At 43.1% G+C, this 20,301-nt stretch overlaps 2 protein-coding genes across 2 annotated transcripts; one reads left to right on the top strand and one right to left on the bottom strand.

Moving 5' to 3' along the window:
- Positions 1 to 2,062: 2,062 nt before the first annotated feature.
- On the top strand, positions 2,063 to 14,784 carry ALG1 (ALG1 chitobiosyldiphosphodolichol beta-mannosyltransferase). The gene is made up of 13 exons (XM_082199183.1): positions 2,063 to 2,278; positions 2,975 to 3,052; positions 3,294 to 3,397; positions 4,171 to 4,319; positions 5,772 to 5,861; positions 6,706 to 6,822; positions 7,807 to 7,931; positions 9,985 to 10,023; positions 11,036 to 11,095; positions 11,638 to 11,748; positions 12,651 to 12,765; positions 13,662 to 13,737; positions 14,516 to 14,784. Exons 1-13 carry the CDS (start codon positions 2,071 to 2,073, stop codon positions 14,645 to 14,647), a joined length of 1,404 nt encoding a protein of 467 aa, XP_082055309.1. The 5' UTR covers positions 2,063 to 2,070; the 3' UTR covers positions 14,648 to 14,784.
- A 184-nt stretch (positions 14,785 to 14,968) lies between these two features.
- Positions 14,969 to 16,700, bottom strand: LOC309518743 (olfactory receptor 10A7-like). The gene has a single exon (XM_082199212.1). The coding sequence runs from the start codon at positions 15,907 to 15,909 to the stop codon at positions 14,977 to 14,979; it is 933 nt and encodes a 310-aa protein (XP_082055338.1). The 5' UTR covers positions 15,910 to 16,700; the 3' UTR covers positions 14,969 to 14,976.
- Positions 16,701 to 20,301: the final 3,601 nt, after the last annotated feature.

Below are 20,301 nucleotides of genomic sequence, written 5' to 3'. Positions count from 1 at the left end.
GCAATTCTTTAAAAAGATTTTCTGTAAGTACAATGAAGAGCTTGTCTCCCAACTATCTCTGTTGCCATCTCGATCATTGGCAATTTGAGTGTTTTCAGCAGGTGTGATTTCCCCTGCCATCACCATGCTCTGCTAGTTCTTGGCATAAAATTAAAGGGGATATGCCCTTTAAATGTTGTATTAACATTTCGAGGTTAAATTGGTGCATTGTTGTCGTCCCCTCCTTATTCATGCCTTGACAAAACACCCTTTTGCAAGCAATTGTGACTGTGCAAGCATTTATCCAGCTGAGCTGGGAATAGAACCATCAGGTGGCAAAGCCCTGGATGAGTCCGGCTGGTGACCCTTGATTCCAATTCCAACTTTGGCGGGGTGATTGTTTTTATTTTCATTTTATAATACACAAAAAGCAATAACAACAAAGCAAGTGAGTTAAAGAAAAGAAAGCAAGGCAGTGAGGAGGAGAGAGTGCTAGTATTCAAAAAAAAGCATTATAATTCCTAACAATTGTCCTTTACAAATACATTACTATTCAATAATGTTTGTGCACAGCAGCCCATGAGAGGTGGGTGGTTGCGAGTCATGCTCCTTTTATCTTAATGTATTCAGTAAATGGATGCAAAACATTTGAAAAGTTGTTGTTCCTTTTCGGATAGTGTAGGATTTGGGCATCTTTTGTTAACTTTTCCATTAGAGCAATGGTCCACCAGCTCTGGAGGTAAAATCAGCATCCTTGTGTGCAGCCTGTAGGGCTTGGGAATGCTATCTGCAGCATCCTTGGGTAGGCCAGCTTCTGGACCATCCACCTGTCTCCAGCCTTCTCTCCTGTGCCCTCTAGGAAGAAGGGGAGATCATTGTGGAGAGCTTGCTGAACATCTCCTGGGGGCTGCTTAGGTCCATCTGCTTGCTAGTGCATCTGCCCACTGCCTTCCTCCTCCTTCTCCTGGCATTCCAGCTGCAACCTGGGAACACACTCAGAGTATAACCTACCTCGCAGGGTTGTTGTGAGCATTGCTTTTTTCTGGGGGGGGGGGGAGACCGGACGCAGGGATATGCATACCCCTAAATATTATGTTAATCTAAGTTTGGCCTCATTGAGGAACAGTATTTCATATGGGTAGGAAAATGAGAGTAAAAAGGTAAAGGTAAAGGACCCCTGACAGTTAAGTCCAGTCGCGAACTACTCTGTGGTTGCGGCGCTCATCTCACTTTACTGGCCGAGGGAGCCGGCGTTTGTCCGCAGTTTTTCCGGGTCATGTGGCCTGCATGACTAAGCCGCTTCTGGAGAACCAGAGCAGTGCACGGAAACGCCGTTTACCTTCCCGTCGGAGTGGTATCTATTTATATACTTGCACTTGCTGTGCTTTCGAATTGCTAGGTTGGCAGGAGCAGGGACCGAGCAACGGGAGCTCACCCCATCACGGGGATTCGGACCGCTGACCTTCCGATCGGCAAGCCCAAGATGCTCAGTGGTTTAGACCACAGCGCCACCTGTGTCCCTAAACATGAGAGTACGTACCCCTAAACATTTTTTTTAAAGGAAAAAAAGCACTGGTTATGAGGATAAAAATGGGGAGAAGCTACCTTGCGCTCCTTGTAGGAAAGGTTAGAAGTCTAATAAGTTCGTAAGCAATTATTGGTAGCAGCGGGCTTCCGTGGTGGTTTGGGGCAAGGACTAGCTCACTGGGCTCCACCACTCGCATCACCCACACTTTCCGTGAGAGAGGGTCAACCGAGTCGCAAGCTGCAAATAGACTGAACTTTGTGCTTCCTTTGTCATAACCTGCATGCATTACATATTACGTAGTTCCCTTGGCATATTTTAATTTCCTTGCATGGGTTGGCTAAATGACCCATGCGATCCCTTCGAATTCTACAATGCTATGATTCATCCGCACAGGGAAGCAGAGAAGAATCCCGCCCGTCCAGCCTCGATTTGGATCCAAGATGGCTACCGTTCTGAAAGCGGCCTATCTCGGCAATGATCCCCCACCTACATAATACAGGCACTACTTCCTTGGTCAGACTCAGCGGAAGGCGCTCTAGCCCTCCCACTCGATCTCCCACAAGATGGCGGCCCTCCTTTGGCTGACGCTTTGCGGCTCGGCGACGTTAACGCTGCTTCTGCTTCTCCTGTTACTACGGCAACGGCCTGCTGGTTCCGAGGACCGCGTGGCGGTGGTGGTGCTGGGCGACCTGGGCCGCAGCCCCCGCATGCAGTATCACGCCCTGTCGCTGGCCCGCCGCGGCCGCCGCGTCGACTTTATCGGGTACCCGGGTGAGTCCGAGGTGCTGGGGCTTTTTCCAGCCTGGAAGCCACGCCTCCTACTGCCTTGCTGCAACCCCTCGTTCCAAAAGATGTCCGAGGGCTTTTGCGCTTTCCTTTGGTTCGATGAAATGCACTCCACATATGCTCAGAGGCACTCTTGCACTACATTGTTATTTTTAACAGAATACCGCTAAGGTATGCAGCCGGGGATCTTGCTTCCTTGCAAACCCTCATTGCAGAGATGTGAGGGAGTTTGAGCGTTGTGAAAGGTACTCTGCATATGCTCAGATGCACTCTTGCACAGCAGTGTTGTTGTTGTTATTAACAGAATGCTATTAATGTAGCTAGCCATGCATATTATTATTATTATTATTATTATGCTAACCCATGTTCCAGGTATGTGAGAGAGTTTAAGTGCTTGGGGAAGAAGGGGCACTCTTCATATGCTCAGATGCAACCATTTAGAGCTGGTCATCTGAAGGCCTACAGGTTCCCCAATCCTTCAGCAGTGGGTGTCCTTTTAAACTGCCATAGGTATACACTGAGTTACCCTAATATGTGTATTGGTTTTTGCCCCAAGAACACCCACATTGCTGGCTTATATACTGAATTCATATTTGCTGTTCCCACTTAATTTGCTTTCACATTCTGTTCTGTTTATGTATGTGCTGGATGGATTTTCTTAATTGTTTACTTTTCTCTCAGGCACAAAGCCACATAGCGAGATTATACGTAATGGAAACATACAGATTGTTCATATCTCTGAGCTCAAAATTTGGCAAGGTATGGTGAACATTGCAGTATTTGGAGGGGTTTTTTGTTTTTTTTTAAAGGATGCACCAGTTTTTAAATCAAGGCTCCTTTGACAGAAAAAAACTGCTTTTTTTGCTATTTTATATTTTAAACATATTGTGTAACGTGTTTAATGTTTGTTATTGGTATTTATAATGAACTTACTGTAAACAGCTTTATGTGTTTTATTATGTGTGTTGCAACTCTGATGACTGTTTATTTCCTCTTGTAGTTGGGCCAAAGATGTTCCAGTATATCGCAAAAGTCATTTTACAGAGCATCCAACTATTGTATACAATGCTGAGGATAGCTAAACCAAACTATGTACTTCTCCAGGTACATATGCGCCATGAGAACTATATACAGTATTTGTGTCTCCTAGGTCTGTTTAAAACATACCACTTTTAAAGCAGTGGCAGTTGGGAAATGTTTTATTTAAAGTGTGTTTTATTTGAATGCTATATTTGGAATATCGATACACGTATGCTTTGTCTGCAGTAGTCCAAGGTTTGTTTTTAGAGCAGATTCTTATGTTTTTGCCTTAACTTTTTAATTTGGGTAGCTGCCTGTTATTATATAATCACAAGCAAACATCATTAGGTAATGGTGAATACTGTAAGAACAGGTTGCTGGACTAGATGGGTCTTTTGGTCTTAGCCTGCCAGCAGAAGGATAACAGTGAAGCAGCCAGCCTAACCTTTCTTGGGAGGGAATTCCACAATATGCTTTTGATGTTTATGGGACTGAGAGAAGATGCTCACCTGAGACTCTTAGCAACCATCCTAAAGAATCTTGGGAACTGTAATTTGTTAAAGGGGCTGGTAATTCAATCTCTGTGGGTGTTAAACTACAGTTCTCAAGATTCTTAGGGGGAAGCCATGTGCTTAAAATGTGTGGTGTTGATATGACCTATGGCACTGAGATAAAGGCTTTGGGGAGAATGAGACTTAATGAGGAAATATTTAAAGGGTAGGGGAAGAGAGATGTGGCATGCTGGCTATGAGTTAAAGGCCCAGTCAGAAGAAGAAAGCAAGAGCTCTTATTCTCTGGTATTGCACTGTCTCTTGCTCTCTGAAACAGGCTCTCTTTCTCTTCATTTTTATGGCCAGAATCCTCCAGGTCTGCCCAGCATAGCTGTTACCTGGGTGGCTTGTCTTCTAAGAAGCAGTAAGCTCATCATCGATTGGCACAACTACGGTTATACCATAATGAGCCTCACACATGGAACAAGGCACCCTATTGTCCAGATTGCTAAGTGGTTTGTACAACAGCTGTTTATAGTTTATTAGACACCATTGGCCAAGTCATCAGTGAACCATGGGGATTATTCATTTTTTTATATGTGTGCGTGCGTGTGCACACGCGCGTGTATTTATGTAGGTTTATCTGTATAACCACCCTGGGAGGCAGTTTAGGCTGAGATTTGGTGATTGGCACAAGGTGACTTCATGACAGTGGGCATTTGAACCATGGCAGAGTGAGATCTTCCTCGTCCGATAGTAGCCACTGCACCACACTCCCTCGTAATGCTCCTTTGTGAGTATTTCAGAAGCGCTAGAAACTTGATGAAATATTTGTACAACCATTAGCAACTGGCCTCATACAGTGCATTGCTGAATGTGACTACAGTACGATCACATCTTACATGCGGTTAACTGGCAGCCATATACGTGGTTGAAGGCAGACTGGTTGAAAATGCACGAGTTAAATCCAAGCAAGGCAGAGAGCTTAAAAGCTCTTTTTGTGCCAGATCCACTTGGGTTACCTGGCATGAAAAGAGCTTTGTAAGCTCTCCACCTTGCTTGCTGGGCAAGGCTAGCTCAGCATGCGAACTCTGGGAGTATTGGAGATTCGCTCTCTCCCATGCTAGCCACAGGGGTGGCTCCAAGAGTTTGGATATACACTGTTTTTGTGTATACGTAGAACCCTTTGAACCAAACCCCTGCTTAAGATGCAGTTGTCCTGTACTGTATTTAGGTAAACTTCTGAAAGGTTTGCTATATTTGAACATGTTATCATATTGATTTTGATTTTATTAGTCACATACTAGAATAGTCGCTGGCTTACATAGCATGTAGATAAAATTGTTGGTGTGTATCTCTTGTGATAACAAATGTGGGCCACGCTCCAGGTAAAGCTTGTCAAGCCTATGGCTGCCATCTTATATGCAGTGGGCTGCATCTGGACTAAGTTAATTGAACATGGGTTCCATTGAAATCAATGTGAAAACTTCAGGCCACAGCAAGACTTAAATCTCAATTATTTCAGTGGGAATTTCATGCAGTTAATATAGTCTGGATCCAGCTCTCTCAGTGGAGTTTACTTCTGAGTAGTTAGTTATGCATAGGGTAATGGCATAAAAGTTGCTGAAAATGGTTATCCCTGTTTTGAGATGTAGTTGGGCCATGACGTTATGTGTTGGACAACTTTTTAGGTTTGAAGTTATTCTCAGGATTTATTTTTTTAGTGTGTGAGACCACTGAATTCCCAGGTTATGAGGAATTGTGTATAGGAAATATATGAACATATATTGCATTTTTGTGGTTTAAATGGATTTGAGAAATGAAGGAAAGCATATGATTTTGCTTTATTTTTTATTTTTTAAAAAAGGCATTGCAACCGGGGAAGAAACTTATATTCCCATGAAAGCATCTGAGATGGGTTAGTGGAACCAGTATTTAGTAACTGATGGACATTCAATTTATTTCAGGTATGAAGAATTCTTTGGGCGTCTGTCTGACTATAACATTTGTGTGACTAACTCAATGAAAGAGGATCTTCTGGTGAACTGTAACATCAGGTAAATGAGTGGCTCACAATCGGCTCTACCAAATGAGTTGTGTGTGTTGCAAGGACCTTTACTAGACCATATAGAAATATCCAGCAGAGCCAGTGGAATATTAACAATTTTGTTAATATTAACAATTAACTAAAACGTAACTTATATATAATATTGTTAATATATTATTAATATTGGTATTTTTTGTCTTTGCAAATTGCTTTGAACCTTATTGTTTTGGAAAACAGCATATGAAAGTATGCATATCATAAGAACAAATGGGAGAGCAGGGTCACTTCCTCCAGCACTTGGAATGATAGGTTTACTGAGGGGCCTACAGAGGTTTAGCCCAAAGTGCTTCGCCTCAACCCCTGGGATCTTGCACCACAAAATCACAGTGTGCAGATTGGTCCTAGCTGCATTAGCCTACTCAGATGTGATGCCCACTGTGTGAATATCAAGCATGGATGAAACCTCAAGTGCTCTCACCACATGTACCCTTTCTCTTCTCTAACATAACATCTGCCCATAGTTTTCCTGCCTTAATTTTGTGTAAAAATATTTCCAGGGCACTTCTATAGTACCTTTTTACATTCACTGATTTTATATATATATATATATTAATATTTTATTAAGATAATTTCAGTTGGAAGAAATAAAGTGAAGAGAAAAACAAAGAAAGAAAGCAAAACATAAAGAATACAATAAGAAAAAAAGATAAAATATGATAAATATAGCATAGTTACATTTCCATACATTATTATATAGATATATAAGTAATATTATTGTCATTTTGGCTAAGATCAAGTATAGTATCTGATTTTTATCTTTATTGTTTTGACTCCTGGGCCCCTTTGCGTTGCAGAGCGACAACCCTCTATGACAAGCCAGCTTCTTTCTTCAAGGAAACGCCATTGATCGATCAGCATAAGTTGTTCATGAAACTAGCCAAGGAATATGCTCTGTTTAAAGGCCAACTTGTGTAAGTTAAAATGTGCTGTCGTATACACTCCTACCTAGTTTGGAACTGGCGTGCTTAAGAACACAGGAGGAGCCTTCTGGATCAGGCCAGTGGCTCAACTAGTCCTGTTCTCAGAGTGGCCAACTAGATGCTTGTGGGCAAACCTCAAACAGAACCTGAGCACAAGATCCCACTGCCTTCCTGTGGTTTCCAGCAACTGGCATACAAAAGCATTACTGCCACCAAACTATAGAGGCAGAGCATAGCCATTGTGGCTGGTAGCCATGGATGGCCTTTTCCTCCATCAATATGCCAAACTCCTCTTTTAAAGCCTTCTAAGTTGGCCATCAATGGGACGTGGGTGGCGCTGTGGTCTAAACCACAGAGCCTAGGGCTGGCTGAAATCCCTGCGACTGGGTGAGCTCCCGTTGTTCAATCCCAGCTCCTGCCCACCTATCAGTTTGAAAGCATTTCAAAGTGCAAGTAGATAAATAGGTACCGCTCTGGCGGGAAGGTAAATGGCATTTCCGTGCACTGCTCTTGCTCACCAGAAGCGGCTTAGTCATGCTGGCCACATGACCCGGAAGCTGTCTGTGGACAAAAGCCAGCTCCCTCGGCCTATAGAGCGAGATGAGTGCTGCAACCCCAGAGTCGTCCGCGACTGGACCTAACGGTCAGGGGTACCTTTACCTTTACATTAGCCATCACTGCCTGCCGTGGGAATGAGTTCCATAATTTAACTATGCTCTGCATGAGTTAGTAACAATGCTTTGTGTTCATTTGGTACCAAGGCAGCTTGGTTAAATACTAATGGGTTGAGGAGCTTAGTAGGGAACTTTGAGAAGGGATAAATATTGACAACATCTCCTGCCTAAATATGGAGCTGACCTTTATGGCTTCCATTAATCTGATTTTGGGAGCTATAATGTTTGGTTTGGCACGTGTGCTTTTGCTGATCACACATGCTCTTTGAAGGTTAGTCTTCAGAATCCTGTTTCTCCTCAGAGCAGAGTCCAGCCTCCCAGGTGATGTTGAGAAAACTGCCTTTACACAACTAGACACCAGGAGCGGAAACGTGATGCACTGCATGGGCCGGCCAGCTCTCCTCATCAGCAGCACCAGCTGGACAGGTCTTGGCTCTATACCATTGTCTGTGTATCTTTCCATACAGTATGCTTGAGATGCTTGTACACGAAGCTGTAAAATGGGGATGCAGAACCTCAGGTCCAGGGCCAAATGCAACCCTCCAGGTCTCTTTGCCTGGCCCTTGGGACTCTCCATAGGCCACACCGCCTCCTAAGCCACACCTCTCACCAGCCCTACTACATATGCTTTGGTGTTTTGGCCTGGCTGAAATGTGCCCTTGAACCTCTGATAATGCTTCTTGCTTGTCTGGATGGAGAGGGGTTTGTGAGTAGAAACTAGCCTATCGTAGAAAGTTAAAATTCACATTTGCAGCTCCTATCACTTTTGCCTCTAGCCCTGCCTACAACTGCAGTGTTTCCTCTAGAAGGGAATGCTGCCTTTGGGCTGGAAAGGTACCCCACTCCCGCTGTAAGACTTTGCACTAACTGTATACCAAGAGAAGTGGCAAGTACTTGAGCAGAGAATACTTCAAGATTGCTTGGAATTCTTTTTTAAAAAATTAGTGGAAGTACAGGTGACCAATTAACAAATTGGCAACATAATCATGGTTGCTAACAGTTACAGATAGGTAGCCGTGTTGGTCTGCCATAGTCAAAATAAAAAAATTCCTTCCTGTAGCACCTTAAAGACCAACTAAGTTGGTTCTTGGTATAAGCTTTCATGTGCATGCACACTTCTTCAGATACACAGAAGTGTATCTGAAGAAGTGTGCATGCACACGAAAGCTTATACCAAGAACTAACTTAGTTGGTCTTTAAGGTGCTACAGGAAGGAATTTTTTTATTATGGTTGCTAACAGTAGCTGATTGCCTCCCAATTCCAAGGAGAGGATAATTTTCATGTCCCTCTTTCCTTGGATTTCTGATCATGTATGGCTGTGTTGAAAAATATAATCTCATCATGTGGGCAAGAACTGTGAACATAAATCTCCACATGAAGAGTGTAACATAAACATTGTCTTGATTTGTACTAGAATTTCTCCAAAAACTGTCAGGCCACTAACCTTTCAACAGCCTTTCTCTTTCCCTTCATCCCCCAATCGATGATGTTGCTTGGTTTTCACAGTCTACTTGCAAATGTTTGGAAAACATTTGTTTCATTAGCAATTATTAATTGAGTTTTAATTAATGTTTGAAGGTTATGAAGTGTTTTGAAATTGACAGGATGAAATAAGTGACCTGGAGCACTTGGCAGCCTAATATAAACTGGGTTTATTTTTTTTATTTATATCAGAGCTCCATTCTTTTCCCTAGTAAAAGTAACAGAGCTGACCCTAGGTCTAGGCAGGGTAAGATGGAATATTTTGTGGGAGTACAATTTATTTAGGATTACAGTATATAGTTGGGAGACTCTTTGAATCTTCTCCCTTAGGCACCAAAATATATTGGGATCATCTGTGTGTAGAAAGTTTGTAGACAGTCATTTTATGTATTTAAAGCATTTTTACTCTCAGTCAAAATGGCTCCCAGAGCTGCTTATAGATCAACAAAAAGCAAATGAATCCCTGCCCTCAGGTTTCCACTCAAGAAGACAAGACACAAAAGCTAAAAGGGATGGGAGGGAAGATGAAAATGAGCAACCTCAGGCAGCGGTTTCTTAAAGGTTACAAAGTTCTTCTAATGGCAAAACAGTTCAGTTAGCTTCTATTGGGAGACAGTTGTGGAAGAGCCAAGGTTCTCAGCAGAGCCAGTGGAATAGTCAAAATGCCTTAAGGAATCCAGCAAATGCACAAGGCATTCGGAGTTAATTTCAGAGTTGATCTCAGTGGGCTTAAGCATGTCTAATGCCAACACAGAATACATTGCTATTTGAATGAATGTGACAAATACGGAAGAGATTACTTTAGCTGCATGTCTTCTAGCTGCTGTAAGCCCCTTTGGCTGTACAAGAGAGAAGCACCGTGTTGATTGCCTCATTTGCTCTACGTTATACAGTTGCTACAGAGACAGCACTCAAAAGCCGAATTGCTTTAGGTGAAACCAGAGTTATTACTGTGATTCTTGTATATTAACTGCAAACTTTTTCTCCCTTTTCTAGAAGATGAAGATTTTTCCATCCTATTAAGAGCTTTAGAAGGTGGGTTATTAAGGGAGCATTCTGTCTTTCTTAACAAGCAAACCTAGATCCACTGCTGTCACTGGAGGCACAGGCGGCCTCAGCAGTCTGGACTGCCCATAATTTGATTTGTTCTGGCCCTCCTGCCGAAAGTGATTCCCCATCCCTGCATTAGCGGAATTGGCAACTGGACCAGAGAGCAGGAACTGTGGTCTATCCTCTTCTTTTCTTCACTTGCTGGGAACAGTGTACTATTAGGTGGCTAAGACTGAGAAGGGTATTTTGAGCAGTGGGGGAGAGACATTTGCATAGGCGAACACACCTCCTTGAATGCTAATAAGCAGAACTCAACTGTGGTTACCCCCTACTGCAACCAAAGCTATTGTTGCCTAAGTCCTGTGAACCTCAATCTTCCACTTCTCCTGCCCACAGCTGCAAAAAGAAAAGGAGGGCTGGAGAGAAAAGCAGTGGCAGCTACAGGCTCTTCTACCCCTGGCAGAGCATCTTTCTCAGCAAAGAACTGGGACCAGCAGTTCCAACATGTCTATCAGAAAAAGCAAGAGTTGTGAGAGCACCAAGGAAAAGGCCCCCATCAGAGAACAGGCTTGTTCTCTGATGGGGAACAGTTCTGTTTGCATTGCCACATGTGTTCTGTGCATATCGGGGATTCAGGTGTTGGCTACAAAGTCTCCTTTTGCGTCATTCTTGACTTAAAACACTCTTTTATCAAGGCATGCTGAAAACTTGGTTATAGGGTGGCATCTAGATGCTTAAACTAAAAAATAGGTAGCAACTACAAGGGTGCTCACTCCCCCCCCAAAAAAATTTCTCCTATTGGTGCAGATTCACTTTGGGATCTGTCTACAAACAATCTTGGCTGTAAGACTGTAGCTCTTCCCACCTCAGTCTTCCTGCTTGCTGTAGAAATCCCAAATTTATTAAAAATAAAAAAGTTACCTTTTGTAGCCTGTCACTTTCCCCCAATGATGGTTTTGGGAAAGTCACAACTCTTACTGTTTGTTTTGTCTCACAGAATATGAACGCTATCTCAGCGATGGAGCAAAGCTTCCTCCTCTTGTATGTGTGATAACAGGTAGCAGCTTTTAAATCATTTGTCTTCTTTTCATCTTATGTATTCATACTGGGAAACCCATTTTCCCCACCACCACTGAAGAAGCAAGGAAGCTTCTGTTTGCTCCAGAGCTCTCTGTGTGTTGAGTGCATTAGTGAGGACCCTGCTTTCATTTTTGTATTTGGTTTGCGCCTTAAGCTGCTTGCCCCAAGTTGGCATGGTGTCAGCCCCCCCCCCCCCGGGAGAACTATATAATTGTTACATTTACATCCTACCTTTCCTCCAAGGAACTCCAGGTGGCATGTTTCTCCTCCCTCTGTGCTTTATCTTGGCTACAGTCCTGTGCTAGACTGAGAGACTGTGACTGGCTCAAAGTCACCCAGTGTGCTCCAAGGCAGAGCAGTGATTTTGACTCTGTTCTCCCAGCTCATAGCCTGACATTCTATAACCATGGCACCACGCTGGTTCTGGGCATTCAAATGAAATATTTCCCAGAGGATGATAACTCTCACCCTTTTGGATCAACAGCAAACCGTTTTGTTCATTCTCTTTCATTTAAAAAGGCAAAGGGCCTCTGAAGGAGTATTACAACAAGCTGATTGCAGAGCTGCATTTCAAGCATATCCAGATCTGTACTCCGTGGCTGGAAGCAGAGGATTATCCCCTTCTGCTCGGTAAGGAAGATCTTCGAATTTACCAGTGTGCTTCAATGTGTCATTTTGAAAATTTACAGGAGCAGACTCATGAGATCTTTGGGGTATAGGATAGTGGTCCATTGCAGGACTGTGATAGCAGAACGTTCTATTGAATAATAGAATTCTCGAATTGGAAGGGACCTTGGGGTCATCTAGTCCAACCCCTTGCACTGCAGGAATCCTGCCCACAGCCATCCCTGGGTGGGCTTGAACCACCAACCTTCTGGTTAACAGCCAGATGCCCCGACCCACTTGAAATGGGTCCTTTGAAGCAGGAGAGGAACTTGCACCCTTTCCTCCCTTTTCTTCTCCACAAGGGTGCTGACTGGCAGGGCAGAGGGAAAACAAGATGGCGGTGATATATACAAATTGACTAAGGTAACGAACTGTCTCTTCAGCATACAATGGAAGCTACATAATGGAAGGCACCAGAATCACCTCTGCAGTGGGGGGAAGTATCTCACAGCACGGAGGCTGCCAGTGAGAATGGCTTCCCCCAGGCCACCACTCCTAGAAGCTCCAAGGGTAGTGTAACTACAAAGAAGGCCCCTCTCTGCTGATCTTGGCACCTGAGATGATCTGGGGGGAAGAAGAGGTCAGTAGAGAGGGTCTTGTATTCTGGCTCAGGTTCCTAAGTGGCCTGGGCTTGGGAATGTTTGAGCGACAGTGAAACAGTTTCAAGTGAGTACTATTCAAGAGCTGGTGCATGCCTCATTTTAACTGCCCCACAAACTCCTCCTTGGCAGGCCTCATTACCACCTGATTTGTATACCTCATTTTTTTTTCAGTGGCAACAAGCCATCCATTACTTGAGCAGCTACAAAAAACAAACAAACTCATTTGCAGAATGTACTCAATGGGGGGGTTGGTTTCTCTTACAGGCTCAGCTGACTTGGGCGTCTGTCTCCATATGTCCTCTAGTGGCTTGGACCTACCTATGAAGGTCGTGGACATGTTTGGCTGCTGCTTGCCTGTGTGTGCAGTGCACTTCCAGTGGTAAGAGCACGCCTGTGTGTTTCAGCATCTCAAAAGAACCTGGCGTTAGACCATTGGTCCATCTAGTGCAGTACAGTCATACCTTGGGTTGAATACGCTTCTAGTTGAGCACGTTCAAGTTGTGTTCCACGGCAACCCGGAAGTAACGGAGCGCGTTACTTCCGGGTTTCGCCACATGCGCATGCACAGACGCTCAAAATGACGCCACGCGCATAAGTGGCGAAAAGCGACGTGCGTGTGCGCAGACGTGCCGTCGCTAGTTACATTTGCTTCTAGATGCGAACGGGGCTCCGGAACAGATCACGTTCGTATTTAGAGGTACCACTGTAATGTTTACACTGGCAGGCAGCACCTCTCAGGGGTTTCAGGCAGGGAGTCTTTCCCACCCCTGCCTGGGGGTAATGGGATTTGAAGCTGAGACCTTCTGCATGCAAAGCAGATGCTCTACCGATGAGTTACAGCTCTTCCCCCATCTTGTGTATCCCCTGTTGGTTAACCCATCTCTCTATTCTTTGAGATCTCCATTTGTTTATTATTATTGGTGGTGGTTGTCACTACAAATGGGCCCTGCAACAAAAAGTTGTAGAATGCTCTTGTTCAGGCTGCAGCCAGTCTGGAGCTCCCTGCAGATTCCTCTGGTTTTTTTATACTCCCTAGCAGCTCCCAGGTCCTTGTCAGCTCCTTTTAGTTAGAAATAATTGGGAAACTATTGTTTTTATTTTAATTTGGAAATCTTGCTGTGCTTTTCTGTGCTGTGTTTGGGGCTGACATGGTCCAAAATACCTGGAAGGTACCAGGCTGGTGCATTAATGTGGTATGTTAACTGTTAACCCGCCCCCACACTGAGGAAAACAACTTTGAGATTCTTTCTAGTGCTGTTTTGCTTATTTTTGCAGTATACATGAACTTGTGAAGCATGAAGTAAATGGTTTGGTGTTCCGGGACTCAAGCGAACTCGCAGAGCAACTGAAGGTAACTTAGAAAAAGAGAATTTTGACTTGCTGATGGGGCTCATTGAGCATTCATTGCTCTGGAAACATCAAGGAAGCTGGATGTTTTGGTGGCAGGAGGGAAGTTTCATCTTTGAATGCTGCTCCATAGTTTAAAAACAAAAACTTCCTGAACATAGAAAATTAGGAGAAATATATAAGCTAACATTCTCCCTGAAGCACTAGCTTTCTATGTGCAGGGAGTTGCTTTTAAATAAGTGGAAAGGAACATTCATTCTCTCTCTCTCTCTCTCTCTCTCTCGTGCATATGTTGTCCTTTTAACAATATATAGCTTTATTTTTTTATTAAGGATTTTCCAGTATATGGAATGCTAAACATATAATCAATTTTCTTAAAGGAAAAAAAATCAAGCACAACCAATTTAGTTAGGATGCATAGAGTATAGAATTGCAACCCCCCAAGCCCTTCATTATTTTCTCAGTAGGTCAGCAAGATTTCATAATGATCTGGCATGGGCTAGGTTATTGAATCTTGGAATACATAGTTCTGACTATAATTTACATGCGTAAACAGTTCTTTGATAATCCCAGGGACTTGTCACATTATTACTGTTCATGTGCCAATTTTGAAGATGGTACTTTTCTAGTGAGACATCAGTTTGTTTGTTGAGGAAGCAATTGATTCAATGTAGTTTTATCTGGGAAAAATACCTGCATCTTTCCATAATTGAAGGTATAGAAAGTAGAATATTTTTCCATTTTCCTGTATACTGCATTAATCACTCTTTCTAACCTTGCAGATGCTTTTCTTGGATTATTCTTCTGTAGAAGGCAAGCTCAATTTATTCCGAAGGAATCTTTGCACAACCAAGCAGCTGCGGTGGGATGAAAGTTGGGAGCAGACAGTGCTTCCTCTTTTTAGCAGCAGTTAAGCTGATACGACTTCAAAGTTAATTTATAACTTGCATATTCTCAAAAACTGGAACACCACAAGCGTGTTTGTATATCAAAAATTCTTTTTACGAAAGAAAAAGTCATTTTATATGGTGAATAAAAAGTTTTATCTGGAGCTTCGTTATAGGCTTATGCAATTTCCCCACCTTTTTTCTCTTAATTTCTATGCTGTGGACAGAGCCAATGTTGTTTTGTATCTACTTACTGCTTCACTGTTGTTTTTTTAAATGCAGTTACGAAGTAGGTTGTGGTGCCTTCGGTTATTGTTGCCTAAGTTGGCTCAAGGTGGAAAGAAGCTTTGCCTCGTTTAAACCTTGGCCATTTTGCTTCGTCCTAAGACTCTCATCAAGGCTTCTTTGACATCTTTATTGCGCAGGCTGTATATGATCGGGTTTATCATGGGGTTGATGATAGTATAGAAGACCGAGATGGCCTTGTCCTCTTCTGGCGTGCGCTGCCCCTTCGACCTCATATACATGAGCATGGCAGTCGTGTAGAAGATAGTCACCACTGTCAGGTGCGCTGAGCAGGTGGAGAAAGCTTTCTGCCTGCTGTCGGCAGAGGCGAGTCGCAGTATGGCAATAATGATGCGTACGTAAGAGAGTACGATCAAGAGAAAGGGGATGATCTCCGTCGCTATGCCCCCCATGTACATTGCACTCTCGCTCACAGAGGTGTCAGCGCACACCAGCTGAAGCATGGCTGGGACTTCGCAGAAATAGTGGTCAATGACATTGGAGCCGCAGAGAGGGAGCTTGAGGACGAAGAGTGGAACCACTGACCCCAGGAAGGTGCTGAGCCAAGACCCAGCAGCCATGCCAATACAAACCGATTTGTTCATTAGAACAGAGTAGCGCAACGGGTGGCAGATGGCGACGTACCGGTCGATCGCCATCACGGCAAGGAAGATGCATTCTGCTGCCCCTAGGAACAGCGTGATATACATCTGAGCCTCACACAACTCGGCTGAGATGGACTTCCTTGTCACCAAGAAGTTCATGAGCATTTTGGGGACAACGGCCGAAGTGCAAATGATATTCAAGACTGCCAGGTTGCAGAGGAAGAAGTACATGGGCATTTGAAGGTGGGGATCCAGGCTGGTCAAAGTGATTACAGCAATATTTCCAATCAGAGTTACGGTGTAGATCACAAGGAATATAATGAAGAGGAAGACTTGGGCCAGTGGGGAGAAAGGGAACCCCAAGAGAACAAATTCTGTGATGACGGTTATGTTTTTCATTTCTATACTTTTCTGTAGGAAGAACAATAGTGGTTTAGTGGTCAAAAGTGCAAGAACTCATCTTGACAGCCCCTATAAGCTATGCCCATGAAGAGAGTTTACACACACTTGCATCCCATAGCAGCAATACATAGCATAATACCCAGTTGATTAGGATTGGCACATCTGCAGTCCAATGCAAAGATACCTAGTAGTCATTTCCGTCAATCTCATTTCTGACTTCTCAAAACGCATTGCGATCTTAACCCTGCTGAAATGCCATCTTCAGCTTTCAATTAGAAATGGAAACTATTGTTGCAACTAAGTGCCTGCATTTAAACTGCTGTCAATGGGAAAAAGACATAGAGAACCATACCACTTTATTTTCCTCATTCTCTGACTACCTCTCTGAGTTAAATCTGTTGCCCTTCAGATGTTGCTGAATTACTGTTTCCATCATCCCTGACCACTGGCCAGGCTGGCTGGGACTGATGGGAGTCGGAGTCCAACAACACCTAGGGGGCCACAAGTTGCCACAACCTGCCCTACATGCTGTGACAGACCAGCCAACCCATTTCTGTTTCTTTCAACTGGGTTTGCTCCCCCTGCTGTTTGAGATCCCTTTTAACAGGAGATGGTTGAGACTGTACCTGTGACCTTCTGTCTCAGAGCTCTGTAGCTCCCTGTTATGCCAAGATGGGATGCATCATTTAACTTCCACCGACAATAGATTACACTACAGAACTGTTTTGTCCCCCAATCGCTCACCTTTTTAATTTGTTTTAAAATAAATGTGTTTCTTATATTTTTTAAAAAAACCTCTTGTCTCTGTGCTGCTTTGGGAAGCTGAAGTCGGTGTAAGGTAGCTGATTGGGATGTGGGGACCACCACATGCACAAATCTAACTAGAGGAGCCTTGGAGGCTTTTCAACACAAGTAAATGCCTTATGGCAAGCATGAGCCTTGGCCCACTGATGTGTAGCACCTCTCCATAATTTCACACTGGGCTATTCCTCAGCCCTTTTTGGAAGCACTAGAGATTGAATTTTCATGCAGAACATGTTCTCTACCACAGAGTTGCAGCCCTCTTGAGTGCTGCTTCCACCACCGTTACTAATATATCCTGCTTAATGCCAAAATAGGATTTTAAGTGGTTCATGAAGTAGAAAAACCAAGTTACACAATTAAAATGTACAATAAGACAGCACATATCAGTTAACAACAAGGCACTCGGTTTGAGAAATAAACATAATGCCTGTGTAAACAGGCAAGTTGTCAAAAGCCAGTGGAATGCCAGTAGAGATGGGGGTCTTTTGTATTGATAGCAGGGAGTGCTTTTCCTAACACTGGAGATATTAGTGAAAAAAAGCCTGCTTCTATGTTGCCACAGGCCAATAAATGTCAAGCTATGGCAATGGTACCAGCTGAAGACCTCTTTCATTTGCCTCAGTCTGTCATGATATTTAGACTTATTAGATCCAAGGATGCAAGTTTTCTAGAAAATTTTAAATTAGAACACTTTCCCCCAAAAATTATTTCGCATAGGGTAATTTGCACTGAAAAATCTTCCACCTGCATCAGAAAATGTTCTTTTTTAAAAAAATAATCAATTTTATTAAAGGTTTTCAACCTAATATACCATAAATTTCCAACTAAACTAAAAAGAATAATAACAAATATATCAAACAGAAATAAAGGGGGGGGAATTAAAGTACATTAATAAATCTCACATGATCCTCATAAGACACCCTGCCTCTCATACAGGCCCCTTACTTTTCTCTCAGCTCCCTGCATAAGAAAATGTTCTGCCAACCTTGCCTACAAGTGTATTTGCAATTGGCATCTATTCAGTGCTACTAATGAACTTACAAAACACATAATTTTTAAAAGGAAGGGGGAAAAGCATTGGGGGTTTTCTTGCTGCATTTCACTGCTTTGATCAGGGCTAATTAACTCCTAACAGCCCCAATGGGGTAAAGAATGATGGGAGCTGTAGTCCAATAACACGTGCAGGGCACTATGTTGACTACCCCTGGCTTAAATAGTAGCCTTTTGTCTTTATGCTGAGTGGAGTATTGTGTTTTAATTTGCCTGATTTTTATTTAAATATTGCTGTTATGGGCAGCTAACATGCAGTTCTCCAGATGTCTTCCACCTTCAGCCTTTTAACAGGATCCACTGGAAAGAAACAACCAAAGAAAGGTGGTTCTAGGTGGAAAAACATGATTAGCTCTTTCCTCCTATCCACTACTTCAGATCCAATCCTTGCTTTATAGGGAATGGACACACGCTCCCATGTTTGGTCCTGCCAGTGTTTTAGCTTGTTGCATCTGAGGAAGCTACTTTATACCTAGTTGGATCATTGGTCTATTTGGCTCAGGATTGTCTGCCCTGAATGGCAGCAGTTCTCCTGCTTTTGAGATGGAGGCTTTCCCAGCTCTACCTTATTAGTAGCTGCACGTATGACTATTGCCACTTTTTGGAAGGATCTTAAAGAAGCTAATTTAACAGCATGGTATAAAAGGGTTTAGCAGATGGCCGTAGCAGAGAAACTAGCATGTAAGCTAAGAATAGCTAGAGGAAATAAATGCAGCTACATGCTTGGGAGAGTCAGCGGAGGCTTGATTGCTTATGCAAAAAATTCCAACAATAGAAGGAAAGTCTAGAGTTTCATAGAGTTGGAAGAGACTCTGAGGTTCATCTAGTCCAACCTCTGGAATGCAGGAATCTCAACTAGATCATCCATGTCTACCACCTCTTATGGGAGATTTCCACGATCAAACAGCTCTCACTGTCAGAAAGTTCTTTCTGATGTTTAGTTGGAACCTCCTTTCTTGGAACTTGAATTCATTGGTTCGAGTCCTACCCTCCAGAGCAAGTAAAAACAAGCTTGCCCCGTCCTCCATGTGACAGCCCTTGAGATATTTGAAGACGGCTATCATATTTCATCTCAACCTCGTCTTTTCCAGGCTGAACATACCCAACTCCCTCAATCGTTCATCATAAGACTTGGTTTCAATACCCTTGATCATCTTGGTTGTCCTCTGCACACGTTCCAGCTTGTCAGCATCCCTCTTAAATTGTGGCACCCAGACCTGGACACAGTACTTCAGGTGTAATTTGACCAAGGCAGAATAGAGTGGCACTATTACCTCCCTTGATCTGGACACTACCTCTGTTGATGCAGCCTAGAATAGCATTAGCTTTTTCTGCTGCTGCTGCATCACACAGTTGACTCATGTTAAGTTTGTGGTCTACTAAGACCCCTAGATCCTTTTCACATGTACTACTTACTAGCAACCCAGGTGCCCCTCATCTTATATATGTGCAACTGGTGCAGAACATTACATTTGTCCCTTTTGAAATTCATTATGTTAGCTTGCGCCCAGTTCTCCAATCTGTTAAAGTCATTTTGAATCCTGATTCTGTCTTCAGTGGCATTGGCGACCCTCCCAGTTTCGTATCACCAGCAAATCTGATGAGCATCTCCTCAACACCTTCATCTAAGTCACTGATAAAGATGTTGAACAACAATGGGCCCAGGACAGAATCCTGCGGCAGAATCTTACTTTGTCACTTTTTTCCAGGATGATGAGGAACCATTAATAAGCACTTTGTGGGTTTGGTCAGCCAGCCAGCTACAAATTCATCTAACAGTTACCTCACCCAAACCACATTTTACCAGTTTCTCTGCAAGAATATCATGGGGGACTTTGTCAAAAACCATACTGAAATCAATATATACTATGTCAAAAGACTGGCCGATATATAAATTTGTTAAACGTTTTCTCTTTTTATTACTTTAAATCCTGCATCTATGCATTATTTACTTGAAAACTTTCTGTGGGGTCTGCACCTAGAAGCCTCTTGGTTTTGTTGTTTCTTGTTTTTGTACAGTTGGTCATGGTTTAGATTTTGTAATGTAGTTTTTCTCTTTTGTAAAATCTTTGATCGGTTATGCTTGTTAAGCAACTTTGTAAAAAAGGAACTGAGAGTGAAAAGGCAAATAGCCTATGGCAATCAGTATCCTCAAGCTATTTCCCACCACAGGCCTGACCCTTTTTAGCTACTGAGATTACGGTAGTTAACATGGGGCATCTTCAGGGTAGCATAGCTGTAGGTCATTCTACCGAATGGATAACCCTGGGTTCTAGTATTTTGAAAGAGAGAGAGAGAAATGACTTGTTACCTGCTTTCTCCACAACCATGCATTATTTTATACACCTTGATCATACCCCTCCCTTAACTCAACGTTTTCCAAAGTGGAACATTGTATTGTAGAATAATTTATTGTAGAATAATTCTTCTAGTCCCCTGATAATTTTGCTTGCCCCTTTCAGCACCTTTTGAGCCTTTCTCTTCTTTTCTTTTCTCTTTTCTTTTCTTTTGCTGCAGTGACTACAACCGTGCACA

This window comes from Podarcis vaucheri, assembly GCF_965113315.1.
Source record: "Podarcis vaucheri genome assembly, chromosome: 14".
NCBI classification, from domain to species: Eukaryota; Metazoa; Chordata; class Lepidosauria; order Squamata; family Lacertidae; genus Podarcis; species Podarcis vaucheri.
This window is presented reverse-complemented; position numbering and strand designations above follow the sequence as displayed.